Genomic DNA, 24,851 nt, shown 5'->3' with positions numbered 1-24,851 from the left:
ACATCAAATTATTAGAGAGATCATTATAACTGCTAGAAAAAATCAATCAATTAGAGTCAGATAATTATCGTTTTTAGTCTTTAGGATTAATATGAAAAAAAAGAGTAGATTTAAAAACTAGAATCGATTCGCAGTAAAAAGATTGAATATAAATAATATTAATAGCTTAAAACAGACAAACTCTTTTGTAAATACATGTAAGATTACCTAACTTTCTACTTATTTATCTATATTATGTAAGGCTGGTTAACTACCTAATGTCTTATATTAGAAAAAAATCTACTCCTTTATGGATAATAATATTTCAAATATTTATTCATCAAAAACTATTTTATGCATAAAAAATAATTTTATTCTAATTAGTTTAAGGTATTTTTTCATCAAAAATCCTTTTAAACATAATTTACTTTTATCTGTTTTAAGTTCTAAAAAATGTGTTAATGTGTCGCATTAAAGCTTATTATTTTATGGATATAAAAATTTCAATGTATTAAATTGATTTTCTTATTCAAAATTTAGAAAAACGAATATGTTGTTTGAACTGAAATAAGAAAAAATTGTTTTCTTTTGAGCTTAAATAATAAATAATTGAGTGAGCTATTGGTTGAGTGAAAAAGTTAATTTATTGGTGATGCTTATAATCTTTCATTGCGGATTTAAAAAACTATAAAACAAACCATCCAATTGAAATTAATACAATCGAGCTCCCGCTCCAAAAGATAATAAAAATAATGGACATAAAGCAAAATATTTAAAAAGATAATTTTGATAGCTAAATTTTTATTTTCCCTCCTTTTAAATAAAATAAAATAAATTTTATTATTACATAATCATTGTTAAAATTTAAATACTTGAATAAATATCATATTTGCTTCAATAAAAAATAAGGAAAATAAATAAATATATTCATAATTTTATAAAATTTACAAACAATATTTGCCTGATCTGCTTTATTATTATTTTGATTTATTTGATTAGATTTTTTTCCACCCTCCTTATAATTAAATAACTATCAAAGTTTTGATCTCCTCTCTAATAGAAAAAAGGGAATGTTTTTTTGATTGATGTCTTAAATTACTTTTTTTTCATATTTTGTATCAAAATTCTTCTTGTGTCACTAAGACATAATTAAAGACACTTCTTTTAACTAATATAACAAATCTATTATTTACAATTTTAAGACAGCCCTAAAGAAAAACTAAAAAATTGAATAGAAATTTGTTTTAGGTCTTGCTAAAATAAAATTATATAAAATTCTACCATTTTAAATGAAACTTGTATAATAATTCTGAGGTTATTAAATTCTTAATATTACTCCTGTTAAATATTTTGTTTTTTAGGTTTATTTTTATAAATCTCTTGTAATATCAATTCATTTTATAAAACAAATTAAGACATACTTTAGCTTTAAAACTAGATCTTAAGTAACCCAATAAATTATGAGTTTTACTAAAATTAAGAGTTAAAAATATCAATATAATAATAGAAATATTATAATGATAATATCCATATCTAAAAATCAAATCAAACATTCCAATAATGGAATAAAAAATAAAATAGAAAGAGGTCTTTATACTAATTAAAGGTTTAAACAAATAAAAAAGTATTTATTTGATTTGATTACTTGTAATTCAATGAATGAAAGATTGAAAAAAGAAAGTATAAATAACTAGATGATTTTTAATTGGAATTAAGAAAAAAAGTAAATGGCCTTCCTTTCAAAATTTAATTCTCATTTGTAAAAAAAATATTGCCAAAATTACACTTAATAATAAAATTTATTGGCTATATTTATATTATTTGTTAAAACATTTTGTATTTATTTTAATTTTAAATATTATTTTATCAATTAATATAAATGATTTATATCTACCAATAACTGATTGTAAAAACTTTAACAACTTAGAAAATTAAAAATATGTTTTACAAATTACGATAAATAACTTATAAAAAATTTTTTTTATATATGCTTTGTAAATAAAAAAAGAATCAATTATTACAAAAAAATATTTTATTATTTCTTTATAATAAAAATAAATTCGTCTGTTTTTGTTTTTGTAATTTTATTTGTAAAATTAAATAGTTTTAAATATCAAATATATTAAAAATAATAAGTTAGTATTAAATAGCAAGAAGTAAAAATGGAAGATTAAATTACCTTAGATTCTTATATCTCAACAAATAAAAAATCAGATAAAACAGAAAAAAATAATAAGGGGCACTAGAATAGAAATAGAGACAATAACAATAATGAAAGAAGAGGTAAAAATCAAAGAGGAAATAACAGATTTAGAAGTAGAGGTGGCAATGACGATAGAAGAAGACACCAAAATAGAAACAGAAGAGATAATTAGGCAATTTTCCTAAAAATCATTTGATTAACTCATTCATAATAAGAATTATATAAAAAATAGAGGGACTCGAACAACTGGAATGACAACAAGTTCGATGTAATAAATTAGTTTTGATGTCTTTTCAATAATATTTTCCACTCTTTTTATTAATAATTTATTTATCAAAATAATATCAACTAATGAAATTCTAATATCAATTTATCAGAGAAGACAAAGAAAAGGATCATTCAACAATAAAGAAGAAGAAGAAAGAACAACTGGCAAGTTTGTAGTTATTGAAAATTTGCACTATTCAGTAACTGAAGAAGAATTATAAGTATTTTTTAACTATTTTTAGTATTTTTTTGGTAGTTTATCATATTGATTAAAAAGCAAACTTTAAACAGAAAAGTAAATAAGTATTTAGTTAAAATTTTAATTTATTATCTAATTAGGAACATGTTAGTAAATATGGTGAAGTAATTTAATGCAAAATCTTTTGGGATGAAAATGGAAGAAGCAAAGTAAAACATATTATTTGCACATTTTTTTATTTGTTACGAAATTAATATCTTCGTATCTTAGAAGTTAACAAACGAATAATAAATTTCTTTATTTCGCGGTTTAGGAAAAGGCAATTGTTTAATTTGAAAACGAAGAAGATGCTAAAGAAGCTATTGAAGATTTAGAAGGTTTTTTAATTAGTCTAATATTTATTAAAATAAATTTGTAATAAACTATTTACTAAAGGTTCTTCTATTGAAGAGTAAACTTTAAGTGCTCATTATGCATCAAACGACGATGTTCATTATATCAAAAAAACTAAAAAAATTTAGAAGCAAAGCAAGTAATTTTCGATATTTGTGTTTAAAAATCTCACATAATTTTGTTAATTTAAAGAGCTTTCAACAGAAGAAGATGATGATTTGAAACATAAAAAACTATCTAAAATAAAATTGATTGAGTATAAAAAATATTAATTGTTTATATTTACTTCATTTTATTAATGTTTAAAAAAACCATTTTTGTTTTTAAATTAGTAAACTAATTAATTTACTTATCAATTCAATTAACAATTCCTTTAATATTTTAATCAAATATCTAATTCCAAAGCTTTATATTAGAGTTGATTTTATATTTAAAATATGCTAAAATATTATAATTTACTTCCAATAATCTTTTGTTTTTTATGGATATGACTTCAAAGAAATAGTTTTTTAATTGTATGTACCATTCTTTATAAAAAAAATAGTTATTAAAATTTAAATATCACTTTTAAGAAACAACTTTTATGTTAGTCATAAATCTAAAATCTAAACAAAAAGAAAAATCTATATCTGAAATTATCATCAAATTAAATATATAGTTGTTAGTTAAACAAGCTAAACAATTAGTTAATTTAAAATTATTACTAGAATACTTTAAAAATGATATCTACTTTTAACTGTTCAAAAATATTTGATAGCACTAAATTGATTTAATTACGATAATATAAATTGTAAATTTCGTTTTTAAGATATGAAAATTTATATTTTTTTAATAATTTATTTTTAATTTAAATATTTTTATTTAAATTTATTAACATTCTTTAAACGATTAAATCTATTTCTCAAATAAATAAATAAATAAATTAATTCAAGTTCAAGTCTTGAAATGTTTGTAAAATATTCTTTTTATTTAAATATTAAAATTCAATAACCTTGAGTTACTTTTTAAACAGTGTTTACATGTAAATAAAAACTTACTGAAATTCAATGAAGATTCTAAAAATTTATAATAGTAATATGTAATAGAATTTTAGGAAAAAATATGAAAGTATTCAAATTAAAGCTGTTGTTGATTATTTAAAAAGCTTAAATCTTGAGTAGATTATCTATGAAATAAATTAAAAAGTTAAATATGAAGATATGTTTTTAATAAATACTTGAAATGGCTACATTTTGAGTGTTATTGATTGTTTTTACTAGAAATATTTTTAAATTGAATTACTAGAATTCATAAGAAAATAGACTTGCTTGCTAAGCAACAATTTTTGGTTATATGCAAAAAAAACAAACTGTTTAGAATTTGAAAGTATATTGAATGATGATCTATCTATCTTTCTATCTATTTATCTTAGAAAAAAATTAAGGCATGAAGAATTTTTTTTATTAAATTAGTACTATTGATCAATTTCTAACGATAGATAATAATTAAATTAATAAATTTTTGATTGGTATTGCAAAATCAAACAAATGCTTTTACAGATTAATAATTAATAAAAATTGTAGCAACAATAGGCGTATGACTATGCTGCTCTTTAAAGTAATAAAAGGGTGATAAAAAATGGTCAAAATATTTCGTCATAGATTTATGCTTAAAAGAAAGATGCTCAAAAGAGAGCTCTTACTCCAGTTAAAACAAGTGGTTAGAAATTTAAGTAATACACCTCTCCTTAAATAAAGTCTATTAAAACAATGACAAACGTATATGGAGGCAATCAATTATAAATACAAATTAAGCCTTAAAATAAAACCTAATTGCCACCAATAATGACTTAAAGCGCAGTTCCTTAAGGATAAAAAAAAAGTGTATTCATTGGGAAAGGCAACAATGATCAATTAATAAGAGAATTCTTTGAAAAAAAGTAATAATTTTTTTCTGTAAATCCTATTTTGTTAGCTTAAAATTTTAAAGGCCAAGACTTATTTATTAAAATAATGCAATTTATTAATATTCAAACTCTTTTCATGCTAATTAAAGCATATTAATTAACAAACAATTAGAACGCAGTAGCAATTAATCAATCAATAAGTTATTTCTAAGAAACAAAAAACAATTTTTAAAAAATACCACATCTTACATAGTCTAAGAAATTGATATTCATTAAATAATACCTTAATAACAATTAGGGGATGGAATGTATTAGATAGCAGCTTGAAGTTTTGGACAAAATTTAATTTTAAGTGGGTATAAACAATCAACGAAATAGATTGGCAATTCTTCCATGATGGATAATAAATAGTAAAATTTTATTAAATTTCGCTATATTTCTGAAAATTTCAAAAAAATATTGTAATCTTAAAAGAAAATAGCTAAAGAAATTTAACGCCAAAACCATTTTTTTGTTTATTTTTAAAACAAAAATGAGTGAAATTGAGCAAAAATTATTTAATTTATTTTATGCTCTTTCATTTTTATTTGGCGTTTTTTTCAAATTAATCATTTTGTCTTTTCTTATATCCAGAATCTATCAAATTATCAATCTATCTATCTATATATTAGTGTTGAAACTAACTTTTTCATAATAGAAAATTTAAATAAAAGTTCTGTTATTATAATCTAATTATTAATAAATTTATATTATTATCTTTCTTAATAAGGTTAATCACATTCAAAATATTTCCATTATCGCAACTAAGTCAGGGCTTGTATAAACTATAAAAGATTTTGAGTCAAAAGATAAATTCTTAGCTAGCTCCTATGGTATTCATTCTTCCTAGTTTATGCCTGAAACATTTCGCTTAGATGTGACCAGAGACGATTATTCCATAGAAGAATAGAACTTTTTGAACTAGAAAAATACTGGTTTATGGATAAACAAACCAACCAATTTTAATTGTGGTAAAGGAATTTAAATGGTGTCTGATATTAAAAAGTTTAAAGATGAATTTACTCGTTTAAAGTCTTAGAGTTATTCCCTTAGGTAAGGTAAGTCTATTGCTTCAACTAAATTCTAAGTCTTCCATAAGAAATGTATAATATAAAGATATATAGAAAGCCCATTACTACTTGATAAAAAGAAATTTGATATGCGTGTCTACGTTTTTATTGCATGCACTGATCCTCTTCTTGTCCTCTATAATCCTGGGTACCTTCGTCTCTCCATGAATGACTACAATAAAGGTATATTATTTTTTTAATAATTGAATTGTTTTCTATTTTATTATGATTTAATAAATTCTTTTAAATTAAAATGTTTGTTTAAAGTATGTTTGTTTTTCCAACTTACATCTTCAGATTTAAATAAAGCAAAAATAAAATTAGAGAAAGAATTTAATAAAATAAAAAATTAACTGACATATAATTCGTAAAAATATAAATTAATTTGATTAGAGAATTAAATGAGATATGTTAAAAAGTTATTAAACTTTTATCTCTTTGATGAATGATTAAATATCTAATTAAATGTAAAATAAGTAACACAAAGCAATCAATGAAATTTATAAGTAAAAATTTAGTCACAAATATTTAATAAAATAATTTTTTTATTTTTTAAATGATAAAGTTAAAAATAAAATATGAATATAAATATTTTGAAAAAATCAAAATATATTTTTTGATATGAAATATTTGCAATTTATGTAGATATTTTAAATATTTATTAATAAGTTATTATAATGTAAAATAGAAAATGTTGATGATAATAATGAAAAATTCACTCACTTAACTAATGCTGCTATTTAAAAGAAACATCCTAATTTCTAAAAAAACAAAGAAAACACTATCTGGAGTGTAGAGAGGTTTGAAGTAAAATTAATTTTACTTTTTATGAGTTTAGTTGAATATATTTTTTTGATAACCTTATTATAGTTTAATTTATAAAATTAAAAATATCTTTTATTGTTAAAGTTTTAAATGCTAACACATAAAATGCTGCTTTCGATTAATATTATTAATTTTCTTAAAATTAATTTAGCTTTTCTATAAATTCAATAAAAAAACTTTATAAAAAAAGAAATATGTCATGTAAAACTACAACGTTTCTCTAAAATAACTAGATGAATTAAAAAAGAAAATAAAATCTGTTCTTACTTATGTTATACGTTCAGCTGAGAAAAAATTAGATAAAAAATAAGGCTGCTTTGAATTACTAGGTTGTGATATCTTATTAGGAAGCGATTTTACTCCTTACTTGATTGAAATGAATCATAATCCGGCTCTTCATTTAGGTAAAAAATTAATTAAACTTATTTGAAATAATTTTATTAATTTAATTAAAAATAATTAATAACTTTTTTTCTTAATTCGTTGCTGAAATTTTTGAAATATTTTTAATATGAATGAAATAATAAACTCTTTCTTATTGGATTACATTTTCTAAAAATTAAATGATTTTTTATATATATTAAAAAGACACTGTTGTGTAAAGTTAAGTTATTCCATAAGTAGTAAATGATGCATTAGAAATAGTAATGCAAATTCATGAGAAGTAAGAAAAGCCAGAATTGGCTATAAAAGGTGAATTTAATACTAGATGTTTCTAAACATTAATAAATGAAGCTAACAACTTTTGCTTCTTAAGATCTTAAAAGCAAAACTTACAGTAAGTTGGTAGTTAGGAAATAAAAAAAGATTTAACTCCCGTTTCTACTAAAGATAAGTCACTTTCAACATTTTAAACTCTTCAAAGCCAATAATCCATGAAAGAGCATTCATGATTCATAAATATAAATAAAATAAAGCAACCCAAATTATTCATTTTAATACTGTTATTTATTTTTCATATTATTTTATTTTTTTTGTGAAATTAGTTAGTTAAAAAGTATAGTTTAGTTTAGTTTAAAAGTTCTTAATTATTTCTAAATTTAATAAAATAAAAAATACATTTTTTAAGCAAGTAAATATTTTTTGTAAAAACGAAATAATTATATTTAGAGTGATAAATAGAGTTATTATTAAAAATGAATATTTAAATAAAATAAATAATAACCAAAGATTTAATATAAATTTAACTCTGTTAAAAAATAAAAAGCTAATAAAAGTATTTCTTTCATATTTGCGCTAAGTTAGCTATTTTATTTTTTATTTTTACCTTTTCAGTATTTTAAATTTCTCTGAATAAAAAAATTATTTTTTTAAAGGAAATCTGAATATTCAATAAAGAAATTAATATTTTGTTTATCTCAATTTTATAAATTTATTTTGAAGCTTTTCTTCTAAATTAATTAATTAATATATTTACTAAGATATATTGATTTAAAATTTTTAATCAAATAAAAAAAAATTTGCAGATAAAAATTATTTATTTTGGAATTATTTATGTGCTTATTTGTTCAACGTTAATTAAAAAAGACAAAAAAATTAAAATGACTTCTCTAGTAAGTTAACAGTTTGTTAAAAATACTTTTTCTGATAATTCATATAGGGTTTTGTCTATATTTTAGGATTTATTTTGTTTATTGACTTTATTAAACATTTTATCAGTAAATTATACATTTATTAAGAAAATATTTTGAATTTTAATTAGTTGAAATCAATATGTGAAGGTAATTTCTTTACTCACATTTGATAAAATTGATATTAAATATTTTTATGAAAAAAAATATAATAGGAAATTATAATAAAAGAATTTATTTTATTTTTAATGTGAGGCTCATCAAAAAAGTTGTAAATAAGAAGAGAGAAATTGACTCGCTTAACTTATTTTGAATCTAAAATAAAATATTTATATGTTAAATAGTTTGTTTTCAATAAAATGATATATTTAGTTGATATAAATACAAACTAAGCAAAATTTAAATTGATTTTATTATAAGATATAAATTCTTTTAACCTTACACATTTAAGATAGTACGAATGTATCTCATTTGCAATAAATTTATGTATGAAAATTCAGAAACATTTGATTTTTCTATTAATTAAAATACTTTTTTTTTAATAAATATCAATAATCAAGGAGTATCATTATTACATTTCAAAATTTTAGAACAAGTTTTATTAAAATTTAAAAGTATAAGAAAAAGGGGATTTATATTCACTGTTTTTTAGTTAAGAAATTATTGTCATTAAACATTTATTTTTAATTTATCATTAACCTAAAATAAATGCTATATTTTATGGAACCTAAAAATGTTTTAAACCGTTAATAAATAATATTTATTTTAGTACAAATATGATTCTAAAATTTTTTAATTTTCATATTTAATAAACTAGAATTAGCTCTAATGGGAAAAGTCTTTAAAAGAATGAATAAATAAAATAAAAATTTGTGACCTAGAACTATAAATTAATTTACTTTTTGTGAGATCAATTGTTTTATTATGATAATGATGTTTGTATTTTTCTTTTATTTTGACTTTAATTTTTATTAGAAATGTTTAATTCTCAGATTTTAAGTGTATTAAATTTAAATGTAGATTTAGTATTAATCCATAAATCATTTTATTTATTTTAATATCTTGAAGAGTGCATTGATGTCAATATTTATCTCTACGTTGAAAAACATTATTTTATAACATTTTTACTATTTTAGATTTTTAATTAAATTTTTTTTTATTGAAATATTTTATAAAAATTTTATATATTGAAATAATGATAATGAATAATAAAATTGAATATAATTATCTAAAATCGAAGAGTAGAAAAAGAAATATTTGTATTTAATGTTAATTGATATACATAATAAAATACATTTATTATCTTTAAAAATAAATTTTAAATGAAAAATAATTAAAAAAGTAAATGTAATAATTAATTTTAATAGAAATTGTTAAAAAAAGAAAAAAAATAACAAATAAGAAAATGTAGCAAAATACTGTTAAAACTTTTGATAAAAATCAGATAAAATAACTTCTAGATAACATACTACCTGTGTTCATGCAGGCTGAATTAAAGAATAATAAAAAACCTGTAACAATTGCTAATATCCTTTCTTATGAAAAAATTAACCAATATATATTAAAAAAATTTCCTTCTGCAGATTAAAACTTGATAACATAAGAAAAATTGGATAAAATTTATGAAGGAATAATTGAAATACTAAAATCAGAAACAGAAACAGCAATGGTATTTAAAAATGTTATTGATATTGAATTTGTTAAAATGTATTTTCTTCCTTATGATTTAAAAGAAGCTCATTTAATATAAACAAAAAATTAAATAAATATAATAATCCTAATATTTTAAAAATAATGACAAACTAATCAAATTATTGCTTTAATCTTAATAAATTTATTTGTTTGTTTGTTTCTTTCTTTCAAACAATATAGTTATTACTAATAAAAAATACTCTTTATAATTAACAAAACTAAAATGTTAGCTTTAAGTAATAATTGTAAAAACCTTTATTTGTATAAAATTTGTTTATGTAATGTGTGTATGTATGTATGAATTAATAGTTTTATCTCTATTTTAAATTGTAGAATATGAATATAATTCGAAAGTAAAGAAATCAATCATACTTATATTTTTTTAAACATAAAAGTCTAAAAATACTGTCAAATCATTTATTTGAAAAATAAACAAATTAATTTAAATGACTAAAAATTATGTTAATTAAAACGCTGACCAATAATTGTGTAAGTAATGAAAAATAATTAAAACTAATTAAATCTATTCATAAAATCCCTTTTTTTAGTCTCTATTTAAGCATTAATTAGAGAAATTAATTATTTCTTATTAACAGCATAAAAAATTTTGATTGTGAGTAAAAGCTTAATAAACAAACAGATAAATAATTATTTCAATATAAATTTTTCTTTTAAGGAGGTTCCCTAAAATAAGTTAGCATTTCATCTATGTTATTCAAGCTTGTTTAGAAAAGGTCTTTATCATAAGCTTTTTTATTACTTTTAATAACATTGTCATATAAATTGATTAAATCATTTCTAATCTCTTTTCTTTAATCTTTGTTATGGGTGTAGCTTTATGTTTGATTTGAATTAACTAGATTTTATTATTGAAAGGTATTATTTTTCAAATTCTCCATTTACTCTTCATTTTCTTTATCATCTTTTTAACTCTATTATTCTTTAAATTCCGAGAATCCAGATTCGTTTATTTCTTCAATTTTATGAAATTCTCTTTGAGATGAATAATTTTAATTCTTCCCATTTTCATCATTTTTATTATTTTCCTAGATGCTATACGCCTATTTTTACTGGCTCTCTTCATTTTATTAATCTTAATTCTCTTATTTGACACTCTCTTAATTATCAAAATGTTAACCAAAATTTTCTTATTATTGTAACCCTTACTAGCTTGTATTTTCATGATTCTAACTTTTTATATTTATATCTGCATTTTATATGTATAAGTTGACATAATCTTTGGGAGTATTTTAAAAGTTTTTGTCGAACTAACCATACAATTATAAATTTTCTTTCTCTATCTGTCTGAGCTTTTCTTTTGCCTATTCTCTAAGAAGTAGTTAAAGATGTTCATTTTACAACTCTTTACCTTTCAAAAAGGCCTTCATTTTTCTTTGCATTTCTATTTCGCTTAACTTTTTATCTTCAATTTATGGAGGATTTTATATAGCTTCTTTGTTGACCATTTTTTCAATATCATTCATACAATCATCAATTTGTTGGTCTAATTCATCATACTCATCACTGTTTTAGCTCAAGATATCCCATATATATTATTCTACCTAACTTTGATGCTCTTTCTCATTTTCTTATAGAATTTCAAAATCTAATTTTCTCCCATTAAAAGCTTCTTTCCTAAATTTTTCAAGGTCTATTACTGTCTATAATTCCACATAATTCTTTGATGATTATGGCCTTTTTTATTTTTCTATCTATAATGTAGAGGCATTTAATGATTATTAGTTAGCATCTTATTCATCTTCTAAAAATTCATTTTCAACAGTTTTTTATTTTTTGTTTTTTGGTTTTTAGTTTTTGTTTTAGCCATTTTCTTAATAATTTTGGCTAGATGAGTTTTCTTCATTTAAATTTTTTTGCGGCTTAGATCCAGCAGAATGAGGTTTCTTCCTATTTATTCTTTCATAAAATTCTAATTTTCTTTTTACCTCTCCAATAATTTATTCATCGTAGTTATCTTACTAAGCTCTTTTCTTTTTGCCTTTGTGTTTTGCAAGTTGAGACTGAGGAACCAATTAGCTGTGACTAACAAGCTAGTTTATTTATTTGTCACTATAGTAATTTTAGAAGTTATAATTGCTTGATGGTAAATATTTAATTCCCTAAAGATATGGGTTACTGCCTTCATTCAAGCTTTTTATATCCTCTAGTTAGTGAAAGTTATATAAATTTTATTTTCTCTATGCCATTATATATTTACTATCTTCTAAAACATCTCTAGGTTACATTAAACTTAATAAGTGGTCTTACTTAGATTTTTCTCTTAGCTAAAGCATATCTTTAAAAACTTATGTCCTTTAGTCATTAAATCCCGAGACCTGAAATTTTAATATATGAAAAAAATTTAATGAGCATGGCAAACAAAACATAGGAAAATTGATCACAAATACAAATTTTTTAATTTGAAATACTAACCATAGAAAAAATAAAAAAATTTTATTTGCTATTCTTTTATTTCAGAAAAATGTATGTCAATTTTTGAATAAAATGATGTGAATTCCAACCATACACTCACTGATAATATTTGGTATTGTAAGATAAAGTGTTTAATATATTGAATTCAATAAAATATATCAAATGAATTTTTTACTTCTTTTTGCAAACTAGCCATCTACCTGTTAAAAACCTTCTTTTAAAATTCGTAATAATCCTTGATGTAGTCCATATCAAGCTCTGCAGCTTCCCTAACTTCACTCAATACTAAATCTTGCTAATTCATACCTTGTGAGGATTTTCTATTTCTAGGAGAAGGTGCCTTAGCTCTGTTAGAAGAAAAATCTATAATTTTTTCAATTCTCACCATTGGCCCTTCCATTTGTAATGAATTTCTGTTGCTTTGGTTTGGTGGTGTCCTCGGCAACTCTTTAACATCTTCAAAGTTTTATTTATTTTAGCTATTTGAATTTAACTTTCTACTCACTAGATTTCTTTACTACAGACGGTCTTGCTGAGCAGCAACTGCTTTGATTTATTTCAAATCATTAACTGAGCTCAAAGGTCTTGGTTCACTTCTTTGCTCGGCTCTCAGCTTCTCAGCAAAAACCAAGTCTTCTAACTTTCTCTATCTTTCCTCCAATTCTTATTTTTTTTTTTTGTATAAAATTTACTCCTACAAGGCCTAGTTAAGTTCTCTTTGCTTCCTCTCTTTCTCTAATAGTTAACTTTCAGCTATATTCTCTTTTTTCAATATTCCTCTATAGTTTTATGGTTTACTCCAATAGCTATTACTTTATTCTCTCCATTTATCGAAAAATGTTTCCTTATCTTCTTATCCTAAAGTCTATTTTTGGCTATTGTAAGGCATGCTAAAATTGACAGTCTTCTTTTAAATAGTTCCTCCAGTAATTGAGTATTGATTTTACAAAGTGTTCGCTTAGTTTAATAAAAAAAAGATAATTCATTTCATTGCATTACATATGCATTAATAAAAAAATTATATTTTTAAAATTATTTTAAATCATTCATTCATTATTTACTTAATTTTGCTTAACTCATCTAGCTTTGCAAAAAGGGTTACCCTTAATCTTATATATTCATTTGGCTCTGTGACAATCTTAAAGGGATTATAGTGTTTGTAGATTGGCCAGTTAGTTTTAGCAATGCATTTGATTACTAGGGTGTCTATCTATCAACTTAAAACTTGTCCTTATTAGTTCTTTAAAGCTCATTTTTAGGAAAGAATACATTGTCATAATTTCCTGTACTTTTCATTAGCTAACTGAAACCTTGATTTGTCTACTAGGTTTACATTGTATTCTAAAATCCATAGTTGGTCGCAATTTAAGGTTCAGGAATCAAGTGAGGATTAATGTTATTTACTTTCCCTAAATCTTTATTATTTCTCTAATATTCTTTTTGAATGTTTTAATACTACTTTTTTTGTTCAATTTAAGCATCTAGCATTTTAGCATATTCTTCCTTGCTATTTGGGTTTTAACTAAAGTAATAATCAGAATAAGAAAGAGGCTGCTTTTATTTGAATCTACTTGCTGAATTATTTATTTGGCTATCTCTTAAATCATATTAAAGTAGGTTCTTCATATTTTCACCACTCTTTTAAGGACTCATTTGCAAATTTCTTGCTGGAGTAAGCAGCTATTAGCCAGCTTGACTTAAAACTGAAGTGCCGATCATAAATTTATCTAAATTTGGAAATAAAATAATCTATTTGAGCTAACTAATTAGCTTAATTATATTGCTTATCTGATATTCTTAATAATGTTTATTCTAAACTTTAGCGATAGCTCAATCTAATTGATAAAACAAATAAAGTTATAAAATTTATGTATTTAAAGTTAGTGATATCAAGCGTTTATAAATAAAAAATCTACTGAATCTGATATATTTTTGAATAAAAACAAAATAGCTAAGTGTAATTTTTTAAATTGATTTTTTTCTCATATTAAAATATAAACCACAAAGTAGATTTTAATTATATGATTAATTTCATTTTTAATTTTTATGTTATTCAATAAACTAAAATGATATAATATCTGATATAAACGTTCCACTAATTAATGATAATATTTTATCTAATCTATATAAAATACAAATAATTTAAATAAATTTTAAAAAATAATTTTTATTTTTTGATAAAATTTTATGAAAATAACTGTAATAAAATAATTTGTTTAGTTTTAGTCATTTTTTATTCCTAACAAATAAAGAAAATAAATTAACTATTTTGTTAAAGATTCGTGATTTAATTTTTGATAATTAATGCAGGAATTTAGGGTATTATTAGAGACTCTACTTAAAATGTTTATGATATCTCAATTTTATTTGTAGTAAAATAATCAAATGGGTAATTTTTTAGTGCATATTTAATAATTATTCATTTTATTTTTATTATTGAAAAATATTTTTTTTATTATAAATTTGCAAATAACTTTTTTGTGATGTTCAAATTTAATGATTTGAATAATAGTTTAATGATATGATTAGAATAATATAAAAAAAACGATTATTTATTTATTTTTATTTTGAGTAGATTATAACTTTTGTTGATTTTTTTGGTTAATCAAACCAATTTGATTGAAAAATTTAAAAGAAAGATAGAATAAATAAATAATAAGCTTTTATATTTATTGGAACAGTAGTAAATATATTAGATAGATAAATAAATAAATAATATAATTTTAACTCAATAATTCATTTTAAAAATCAAAGTGGTTTTTTATTTTAATAACTAAAAATGTAGAGTTAAATACAAACAAATATTTCTACAATATCTTCTTAAAATAATTTTGATTATTTTCAAATGGTAGAAAGCAATATCAGAAAAGATAATAACTCTCTTGTATCTGAGAAGTCAAAAAAGTATATATTAGCTAAAGATATTAAGAAGTATGAAAACGAATAAAAACTTACATAAACAACTGATCAGTAAAATTCTTTATTAGGTACTTCTGCTGCTTTTACAGATAGATCGAATTACTTTTCGGTAGAATAAAAGAATGATAAAGTTAATACCTATAACTCTATAATAGGACTTAAGGGCATTCAAAATCAAAATAAGCAACCAATATAAAATCAAAAAAATTTTCTTTCTCCTTTAGATGTGTAAAAAAATAGAGTTCTGACTATTGGAGGAAGTACAGATGTCAAAAAGACCGTATCTTTGACAGTAACTCAAGGGAATATTTAGAAAAATTCAGAAAAGAAAGGTTTAGGAGAAGATTCAAATAATTTAAGTGTTAAAAATAGTTTATAGTCTTGCAAACAAGATACAGCATTTCAAGTAAGTAAGTTCATAGGTCCAAATCCCTTAACTCAAGATGATCGCACAAAAGAGAAAAATATTTTCCTTGAGAAAAATAATCCTATAAATCATAGCATGTATAAAGAATTTAATGTAGGGCCTCGCATAGATAATAGTGGAAAGCTAGTAAATTATACATTAGTTGGATAACCTTAATGGTATATGAAACAAAAGGAAATGCAAGAAAAATAATTAAGCAAAGCACGCAGAGCTTCATAGTTTTAAAAAGAATCTTTCTCAAAGGGAGAAGATGAAAATAAAAGTGCAATTAAAAGATAAATGTTTTAGACTAAAAACAGTAGTAGTGAGTATAATCAAAATAACTCATTTGCGAAAGTAAGCTAACAAATTAATACTTTTTAATCAAATAAATCTATTTAAGAATTCTAATTATAGTTTTTTATTAATAAAGTAGCTTTCAATTCATACTGATAAATCTTTTGTAATGAGACCTGATACAACATAAAGTGTAATTAAGCAATAAGTCCAACCAAAAAAGAAAACAATGAAAAGAAACGAATCATAAATTGAAGGTTTTTTTTCTTTTTTATTGAAATTAAAAAGTATTTATAAAATAAAAAAAAATAAATTATATTTAGTTTCTAAAGATGATCTTCTTAGAGATATAAAACTAATAGAAGAGAGACACCAACAGTCAACTCTAATGGAATAAAAATTAATTAATGACATGCCACTAGAATAAAAAAATATAATAACAAGAGAAGAAAGGGTTTTAGATAATTATTAAAAGCATTTACATGATTGGGATAAATAAATAAAATAGCTAGCTATCCTTAGTTAAAGATAACCTACAGATTCTTGTATGCTACGAGGAGAATAACACAGAAGAAAAGTGGAATATGCATAGGCTTTTGATAACCTTAAAACAGAGGATGAGAGGTTTGGTAAAAGGTAATTTACTCAAATAAGTTTTAAAATTTATTTAAATTTAACAATAAAAATGCAAGATAAAGCTTCTGAACCCAAAAAATTATTTAGCTTTATTCCAGGAAAAAAAATTAATTTGATAAATAATTATTTAAATGAAATAATAATTTTTTTTAATTTACAATTTCATAAATTTTAATTTTAAAAAAAATTGAAGAATATGGTACATGTATTTAAGAAAGTATCCAAAAGATAAAAAACAAGAATAAGATGATTAAAAACCTCATAAGAGGACATATACAGAAGACATAAATAAAAAGAGCAATGATGAAGACCCTGTTTAAGTAAAGAAGTCAAAAGTTGTATTGAATCTTCCTAGCATAGAAGATTAATATGAAAGGAATAAATAAAAAGTAAAGCTAAAAGATTTAATTGACACAAAAGAAAATACTTAATCTGATATATTTAGTGGATTTATGACTGTCACTATTTTTGATTAAAATAAAGAAATAGAAGTAATTAGAAATGCACAAGATCCAAATAATTTTCACTTATCTTCCTCGAGCGCATTTTCTGCTTACAAAAGAACTTCAAGCCAGTTTTATATTGAAAGCAAAGTCAGAGAGAGCTAACAAAAACTAAAAGGAAAAATGGTCATTCTCGAATAACCCATAAATGATTTTATTGTAATTTTAATAAAAAGTTAATTCGTTTTTTTTAATTTTGAAATTATTTATTTATTTAGGTTGTAGGAAAAAATAAGTTTGAGGAAGAAAAAAAATAAGTTCTACAAAGTAAAAATAAACAGTTTATCAAAATGGTTTAAGGATAGCCTGAGGAATACAGTAAAATTTTATTTCTTTTTATTCTATATATTAAAATCATAACCTAATAGCAGCTAATAAGAGGTATTCCATGCAATCATCTCAATCAAAGGATAATTTTCATACTATGCCAATACCTTAAAAGTAGAATAATTATGAAATTATATCATAGGATTATAATATAAATGAGCTCTCTCGTTCTGGTTAGTACTTTTTTCCAAGTTTTATTGAAAAGTTAGAAAAAGTTTCTACAAAAATAGCATCATGACAAATAAAATAAACAAAAAAGAAAAATATAATTTGTATTCGTAAGAATAATTTTATATTAAAATTTATTCATATAATTTAGCAATTTAATGTGTAAGTTTTTTAAGAATATTTATTTAAATGAATAACTTTTTATTTATGCAATGAAATTTGTCTAAATTAATTAATGAATTTACTAAAGTTGGTAATTACTAAAAATAAAATAAAAAAAATTCACAAAAATATTTTATTTATTTTTTATTTTAAGGTTTAAATATTTTCAATAAATTTAATAAATTGACCATTTATCCTTCAATAATGAAGATATTTTCTGTAATCTATATCATCTATGTCGTGCATTTTGCCTGATTTGTACCTAGAAGACTACTTATTAATAGAAATTTATTTACTTACAAATCAATTAATAATAATTTACATTTTTATTTTGCTTTTGGATAGGAGTTAGGTTTGAAAGCTACTAATTCTTTTATTATATTTGACTTATACTGCTTGTTTAAGAGCTTGTATTGCTTTCTTTGGCGTTTCCACCTTCACTAGGTCCATTTTCAATAGCATTAAGAGATTTCTTACTTTATTCTGGTTTGCTTTCTTCTTCTTCACTCTTTTTATCCAATTTTGAATTAATATCGCTAAAAGTAGTTTTTGCTTCATCTTGATCCTTTTTGAAGTATTGATACAATATGAAAACTACAACAGCTACAATCAATCTATTAAGAAAATATATTAGTTAATACAAAACAAACACTTTGTTGAAAATCAATTAATTACATTGGAACTCTTATATTATTTATGAAATCAGTTTCTTACTTTTGAGGAATAGTTACCTCAAAAACAGCTATATTTGATATGTTTTGATTCTTTTCATGCACCAATATGTAAGTAGAAGTACTTGTAATCTTTTGATATTTATAGTTGAGAGTAGAATTTTAATTTTGCTTTTTCTAGATTTCAATATCAAATGGTTCATATAACTCTGTTTACTCTTGTAAAATATCTGATGTATTAAAAACTTTTAGCAAATTATTTTAGTTATTCCAAATCATTAAATTATTTTTGATAACTATTAAACTAGTATCACTATCAGGTTCATCCGGTAGAGATTTTTTTTAGTATAGCTCAAACTGATTTAGCTAAAAATACAATTAAAAAAATAAAATATCATAATTAATTATTTTAAAATTACTTTTTATTTAATCCTACAAGAATTATCAGAAGTTCTCATTTCAATTAATAAAACTTCGTTATTTTAAGTAAGCAAATAAAAGTGACTATTATATATCGAATCAGGCTATATTTCTTTTATTCCTTCAGCAATCTTAAAATAAAAAAAATAAAATAAATTTAATGAAAAGTATATTTAATTAATTAATTTATTTTACTGATTCACAAACTGGCAATGCAATATCCTATTGAAGTGGATTGAACTAACCAATCTAAGATTTTGCTTTTTATACCATAAAAAATTATAAATAAATCACTTCAAAGATAAAAATATTAATTTTTATGATCATTAAAAAGAAATTGCATGCTTTTTACTTGCATAAATAGTATTAGGATAGGCTTTTAATAGTTATATGATGGGCTCATTAGCTACTTTGACTTTTCCTTTGTAAGTTCCATTTCTAAAATAAACACTAATGTTTTATAATTTAGAATAAATCTAATTGATTTTTTATCATAAATTTTTTTGATTACTGTATGTTACCAAGCTTATCTCCTATCAAAAAAAGTCTTGTACCCTTCACAGTGATTTGCAATATAGAAGAATAGATACTTTCCTGCACATTTTATAAATGAATTAATAAAATAATAAGTAAAACAAAAACAAATTTTAAAATGAAAGAAAGAAAGTATTAAAAGCAATAAGTTTTTTTTACTGGAGGAGAAGTAGAATTAGTGTAATCTATTAGCTTTATAGGTGTTTCTTTTTAAATAACATATTTATATTTTTCAGGTTTTTTAGATTTTGTTAATCTTGACCTATAACCACTAGTTTATTATGTGTTTTAATTATTGGATTATGTAGAGTTCAAAGAAGATTTATTTTTTTAATTCAAGTCAATTAAAGTTGAGTTCAGAGTATTATTTAAATTTTTAGGATTATTTAAATGAATTTATGTCTTATTTCTAGATCTATACTGCATTCCTGCTGCTGTAGTCCCATTTAATGATTTTAAATTTTGTTTTTAATTTTTTTATTCATCAAAGGGTATATCACTATTTCCTATATACTTTTTAGGAATAAAATCGTCTTCATCATCATTCTATGAGTTGAGTTCTTATTCAGTTACATTAAGTTTTATTCTTTTATTTTCTAATCTTCCAATTCTAATAGAATTATCTAATCCTAAAGTTGCAATAATAACTTCATCAACTTTTGGAGCTAATGCAAGCAGGTGAATCCTATGACCAGGAATATAAGGATCAATTAAAAGTTATCCGTGCAAATCGTATATGATTAAAGTATGGTTTTATAACAAATTAGTTATCATATAGCTTAAAGTAGTACCTTAAAAGCTTCTATATGAAAAAGTATTTAAAAATTAAACTTCTCTGACATTCTAAGTAATATTAAATTAGCTTTTTTTAGTAAATTTGTTGGCAAGCTATTTTTGATTCAATTATTTCCTTTGCATACTATACTTTGAATCTTCATATTATTAAAATCTGCTTCCAAATTAATTGTAAAGAATTTTCAAAAGCTTTTCTTCTCCTAAATACTCTTCTAAAAATTCATTGCTGGTATACTAATTAATTTTAAGAAAGCTAATTAAAATCTATTAAAATTACAAAATTGCTTTTTAACATTGTTCACATTTTTAAATCATCTTCTAATTTTTTATTTATAATGAAACACTTCAAAAGTAATATTCTAAATAACTATAAGATTTGAAGTAATTAATAATAAACTAAAATAATTTCATGTTCTTTGTTTGGTTATTTGAAATTTTAATAATTTATAAATGCAATTTTAGTGCCTTGTAAAAAGCTAATTACTAATTCGAACTAAAAAGATATGTGACAATGAGAAATATGACATTATTTAAATTATTTTTGAGTATGAAAACTTTAAAAAATAAAATGATTACTAATAATTAACTTTCGTCTTTCTTGTAGTATTCATGAACCTTTTGTAATATTTCTAATTTTTTTTCATAAAGGTTTAAAGCTTCTTCTGTTAATTTAATTTCTTTAGAAATTAACTCAATATCTGAGGATAATAATGTCTGCTAAATCTTAGAATTAAGCTTCTGTTATTTTAATGTTTGATGCTATTATTAACTTTAATCTACTTGAGTTAGCTGTTCTGACCTTGCCCATTAAAAAATAATAAGAATAAGTCCTAAATATCTATTTAAATTCATGAATATTCTCATAAAATAATAAGTAAAAAAAGAATATTTTTTTAAAAAATCTTTATTATTTCTTCAATTTCAATTAGAACTATTAAAATTTAAAGTGTATTATAAGTATTAAATAAACTATATGATTTTAATTACCTTCAAAGCAATTTGTTTTAAATCTTTCTTGAAATTAAATATAACGAATCTATTAAAAGTAAATTAGATGTGTTTTAAAATATTTTAGTCTTTATTAAATCATATAAAAAATCAAAAGAAAATTATTATTTTATTCAATTCCACTGACTTCTTTTGTTTTAAAAATGAAAGTTATTTTTTAAGTAATATGCGTTTTTTAAATTTTAGCATTATATTTTTAATTAATTTATTTTATTTCATATTAATATTTGTATAATATTATTTTTTATCCACTGTTGTTTAATAGATAGATAGATATATATATATATTACATAAAGATAGAAATTCTTTATTTATTTTAAAGAAAAATCTTTTAGAAAATTAGAATAAAGAAAACTTCTAAATTAAATCATTATTATCTTTTTAAAGTTTTTTGCGCCTATATCAATTTTTATTTGATAAATTATGATAAATGAATTCATTTAATAAGCTTCTCTATATCTATTTGTTAAATTTGTATAAATTATTATAAGTTTTAAGAAATCAAAAGCATGAGTAATCAAAATAGATTTGAAAATAAAGTAGTTAATTTAGAAGGATACTCGCTGCTGAAGCAGAGGAGATAAGAAGATAAATAAGTGGATAAAATATCTTATATTATAAAGTAAATTATTTTTTTTATTTTTTCTTCTAAATTTATTTTTAAAAAGTTAAAAGAGTTTGAAAGTATGTTCGTATATCAAAGATGAATTTCAAATACAATCTCTCTATCAAAATATTCAAGTAGAATTTAAGTAAAATCCAATTCATTATTTTGCAACCAATAATAGATCTATTTTAAAATTTAGAGAATAAACTACCATCTTTGAAATCATATACGAATGTATGTAAGCGCATTTAGAGAACAAAATTTAAATTTCTTAGCTTGAAATCGTGATTGGGTAAAACAATTTATTTCTTAATTAAAGAATAAAATAATTATATATATTAAAAAAAAGAGATTTTTGTTAAGTAGAAATAGACGAACTAAAGATTATTTCTAATCTTATTGGTAGATGTGCTAATTTAAATGTTCTAAAAATTGAAGCAAAGTAATTAATAAATTTTATAAAATTGTTTAGAAAATAAAACTTAATTATTTTTTCATAAAAAGAGTAAACTCTTTTAAGTGTCATCATATTTAAGCACTACTGAATGAAATTAAATGGCTTTAATAACTGAATTCTATTTACTTCAATTTTAGGTATTTCAAATTTATTTGAATGTATTTTACTAAGTAAAATGAAATATTAAATATACTTATCAATTTTTAACAATTACAATCATTAAGAATTTTAATAATTATTTAATTTGATATAGTTGCAATTAAATTTCTGATCAAAGTGCTTTCTTTCTAGGTAGCTAGCTTAAAAACTTGCATTTGCTTACAAATTTAACTTTAAATTTGTCGTAATAATTTTAATTTTTAAATAAGACAGTATGATAATTTTTTTTTAACCTAAGAAACAATTAAATAAGCAACTTAGGAATAGCATAACTAGCAAACTCTTTTAAGTCATGCGAACACTTAACTAGTCTTTCTATTTCACTTTAGTAACATATAATTTTTTACCACAAAAAATAAAAGAATAAATCATATAATTGTATCTTTATAAAAAGTAAAAATTTGTTTGATGATTAAGGTATTTCTTAGATATTTTTAGGACTAAGTGCTTGTAAAAGAATATCTTGTTTGTGCATTAAATTATTGTAATTTACAAATTTTAATCATATGACAAAAATAAAATACTTTTTTTAATAAAAAGTGGTTCAAGAATAGGATTAAAGTCTGTTTAATCCTTCAGCACTTTTTTGTAAAACAATTCCAATTTAAGATCTTTGTCCTTAGATTTGAGGTAAATTATTATAAATTTCAATATATTTAATTAATAAAGTTTATATTTTTATTAGTTTTACAGATATAGAAAATGATTTGTTTTTGTTAATTTCGTAATCAATTAAGGAATTCTCAAGACTCTAAAGCATTGAAATGAATATTTCGTAAATTATTTTTATTTTCTTTTAATTAATTAGCTTTATTTATACAATTTTCTTAATAGAGGAATATAAATTTAAGGATAAACAGTAAATAAATTCTCTGAAAATTTGGCTTAACTCATGACTCTCCAAAGCTTAAGAATTTACTTTTAGTAAAATAATTTATAGACCTATTTAAATATCATTTTTTTAAAAGTTAAAACGAAGCGAAAATAGATACAAGATGTTACTAATATTTCACTCAAAAGATAAAATAATTGCAGCAAATAACAAAATTAGAGCTTGATTTTAGGTAAATATAAATTGTCTATCTATATATTTTAATAATTTATAATTGTATATATAGTGAAAATGTAATTGATCTTGACTGTATCTAGAACGTGTTTTTAAGTCTGAACGAATTACCACAAATATCCATATTTTCCTTAAACTTAAAGTAAGTCTCTTTAGAAATTTTTAAAAAATATTACAACTTAAAATAATAGGAATAACCAGATTGGATTATAATTTTTGCAGTAACTAAATCAATCTCTCAAAACAAATTATCTATTAACTAATTTGAATTTACAATTGATGTAAAATTTATTAAATATTTATACTTTTATAAATCTACATGAATGAATTAGAAAATAGAATTTATCTGACGATTGTTATAGAGAGATGATAAATTTAGTTAAGAAATTCAAGGTTCTCAAAAAGTTGACTCTTACCTTAAAGTTGGTTATTTTTAAATAAAATAAAATTTTTTAACATATTCTATTAATTTAAATAGCCAAAATATGCTACAATAAAATCAAGGTCTTGATAACTTCAAGAAATCCATAAAAAAATAAAAATATCTTATATCTTATCAAATAAGAGTTTGATTTGTGATTTCGTTTTTGTTTGTGTTTTGTAAATAGCTTTTTATAAAACAATAAAAAAATTTTTATTTTCTGATAATAAAATAAGAATAAATGAATGAGATTTCATAAAAATACTATTAATAATTAGGAAAATAAAAAAAATAGATACAACGAAAAAGAAATAAATAACAAGCAAAATACTTTTTTTATTGATTCAACTTTTTAAATGAGCGAATAGTTAACTTAGCCAGAAATAAATTAAAATGACCAATATAAATCTCTTTTGAAACTCATTCCAAAATTCTTATAAAATTAATTCATTATAAATAATAAAACTATTTAAATAAAGGTATATTAGTAATAAGAGTAAATTCAATAAATAGTAGAAACATAGTTTCAAAACGCGAATGTAAATTTTGATTTCAACAAGGTAATTTAAGAAATATACAAAGGTATTATAGGCATCGTTTCAAATTAAAGTCAAAGAATTTTTTATTTCAAAAATGCAGTTAATGTAGATGTCATCAAATAATTTCATACTCCTTTAGATATTGAAGAAATAGAGATTCTGATTGACTCTACAAATTTAAAAATTATTGTTTTATATTT

The 24,851-nt window shown here is 21.4% G+C and overlaps 7 protein-coding genes across 7 annotated transcripts; 5 read left to right on the top strand and 2 right to left on the bottom strand. All coding sequences in view use genetic code 6, as the record gives it.

Annotated features, from left to right (window-relative positions):
* Positions 1 to 2,250: 2,250 nt before the first annotated feature.
* TTHERM_00852930 (hypothetical protein) lies at positions 2,251 to 3,463 on the top strand (the record flags this gene model as incomplete). The annotated part of the gene is made up of 7 exons (XM_001026299.2): positions 2,251 to 2,354; positions 2,415 to 2,450; positions 2,560 to 2,670; positions 2,789 to 2,857; positions 2,962 to 3,025; positions 3,084 to 3,180; positions 3,234 to 3,463. 7 exons carry the CDS (start codon positions 2,251 to 2,253, stop codon positions 3,461 to 3,463), a joined length of 711 nt encoding a protein of 236 aa, XP_001026299.2.
* A 1,104-nt stretch (positions 3,464 to 4,567) lies between these two features.
* TTHERM_00852920 (tubulin-tyrosine ligase family protein) lies at positions 4,568 to 7,753 on the top strand (the record flags this gene model as incomplete). The annotated part of the gene is made up of 6 exons (XM_001026298.3): positions 4,568 to 4,959; positions 5,225 to 5,336; positions 5,696 to 6,218; positions 6,724 to 6,842; positions 7,051 to 7,264; positions 7,449 to 7,753. 6 exons carry the CDS (start codon positions 4,568 to 4,570, stop codon positions 7,751 to 7,753), a joined length of 1,665 nt encoding a protein of 554 aa, XP_001026298.1.
* A 1,989-nt stretch (positions 7,754 to 9,742) lies between these two features.
* TTHERM_000852919 (hypothetical protein) lies at positions 9,743 to 10,424 on the top strand. Its single transcript, XM_012800649.1, has one exon. It carries the CDS (start codon positions 9,777 to 9,779, stop codon positions 10,227 to 10,229), a length of 453 nt encoding a protein of 150 aa, XP_012656103.1. The 5' UTR covers positions 9,743 to 9,776; the 3' UTR covers positions 10,230 to 10,424.
* Positions 10,425 to 10,776: 352 nt separating this feature from the next.
* Positions 10,777 to 14,275, bottom strand: TTHERM_00852910 (hypothetical protein; the record flags this gene model as incomplete). Its single annotated transcript, XM_001026297.4, has 3 exons — positions 10,777 to 12,459; positions 12,732 to 13,513; positions 13,618 to 14,275. 3 exons carry the CDS (start codon positions 14,273 to 14,275, stop codon positions 10,777 to 10,779), a joined length of 3,123 nt encoding a protein of 1,040 aa, XP_001026297.4.
* A 910-nt stretch (positions 14,276 to 15,185) lies between these two features.
* TTHERM_00852900 (hypothetical protein) lies at positions 15,186 to 17,883 on the top strand. Its single transcript, XM_001026296.2, has 6 exons — positions 15,186 to 16,238; positions 16,318 to 16,435; positions 16,502 to 16,814; positions 17,008 to 17,476; positions 17,536 to 17,635; positions 17,686 to 17,883. The coding sequence occupies exons 1-6, from the start codon at positions 15,336 to 15,338 to the stop codon at positions 17,880 to 17,882; spliced, it is 2,100 nt and encodes a 699-aa protein (XP_001026296.2). The 5' UTR covers positions 15,186 to 15,335; the 3' UTR covers position 17,883.
* A 289-nt stretch (positions 17,884 to 18,172) lies between these two features.
* Positions 18,173 to 21,258, bottom strand: TTHERM_00852890 (hypothetical protein; the record flags this gene model as incomplete). Its single annotated transcript, XM_001026295.3, has 9 exons — positions 18,173 to 18,244; positions 18,297 to 18,588; positions 18,650 to 19,011; positions 19,065 to 19,196; positions 19,261 to 19,325; positions 19,418 to 19,515; positions 19,577 to 19,659; positions 19,759 to 20,628; positions 20,971 to 21,258. 9 exons carry the CDS (start codon positions 21,256 to 21,258, stop codon positions 18,173 to 18,175), a joined length of 2,262 nt encoding a protein of 753 aa, XP_001026295.2.
* Positions 21,259 to 21,911: 653 nt separating this feature from the next.
* Positions 21,912 to 24,263, top strand: TTHERM_000852889 (hypothetical protein; the record flags this gene model as incomplete). Its single annotated transcript, XM_012800648.1, has 16 exons — positions 21,912 to 22,024; positions 22,071 to 22,154; positions 22,209 to 22,301; positions 22,359 to 22,451; positions 22,514 to 22,603; positions 22,720 to 22,809; positions 22,864 to 22,953; positions 23,020 to 23,109; positions 23,166 to 23,255; positions 23,311 to 23,400; positions 23,460 to 23,549; positions 23,594 to 23,689; positions 23,744 to 23,833; positions 23,883 to 23,972; positions 24,024 to 24,113; positions 24,170 to 24,263. 16 exons carry the CDS (start codon positions 21,912 to 21,914, stop codon positions 24,261 to 24,263), a joined length of 1,473 nt encoding a protein of 490 aa, XP_012656102.1.
* Positions 24,264 to 24,851: the final 588 nt, after the last annotated feature.

Source organism: Tetrahymena thermophila, assembly GCF_000189635.1.
Source record: "Tetrahymena thermophila SB210 genomic scaffold scf_8254034, whole genome shotgun sequence".
NCBI classification, from domain to species: domain Eukaryota; phylum Ciliophora; class Oligohymenophorea; order Hymenostomatida; family Tetrahymenidae; genus Tetrahymena; species Tetrahymena thermophila.
The sequence above is the reverse complement of the archived record's forward strand: the minus strand, read 5'-3'. Positions and strand labels throughout refer to the sequence as shown.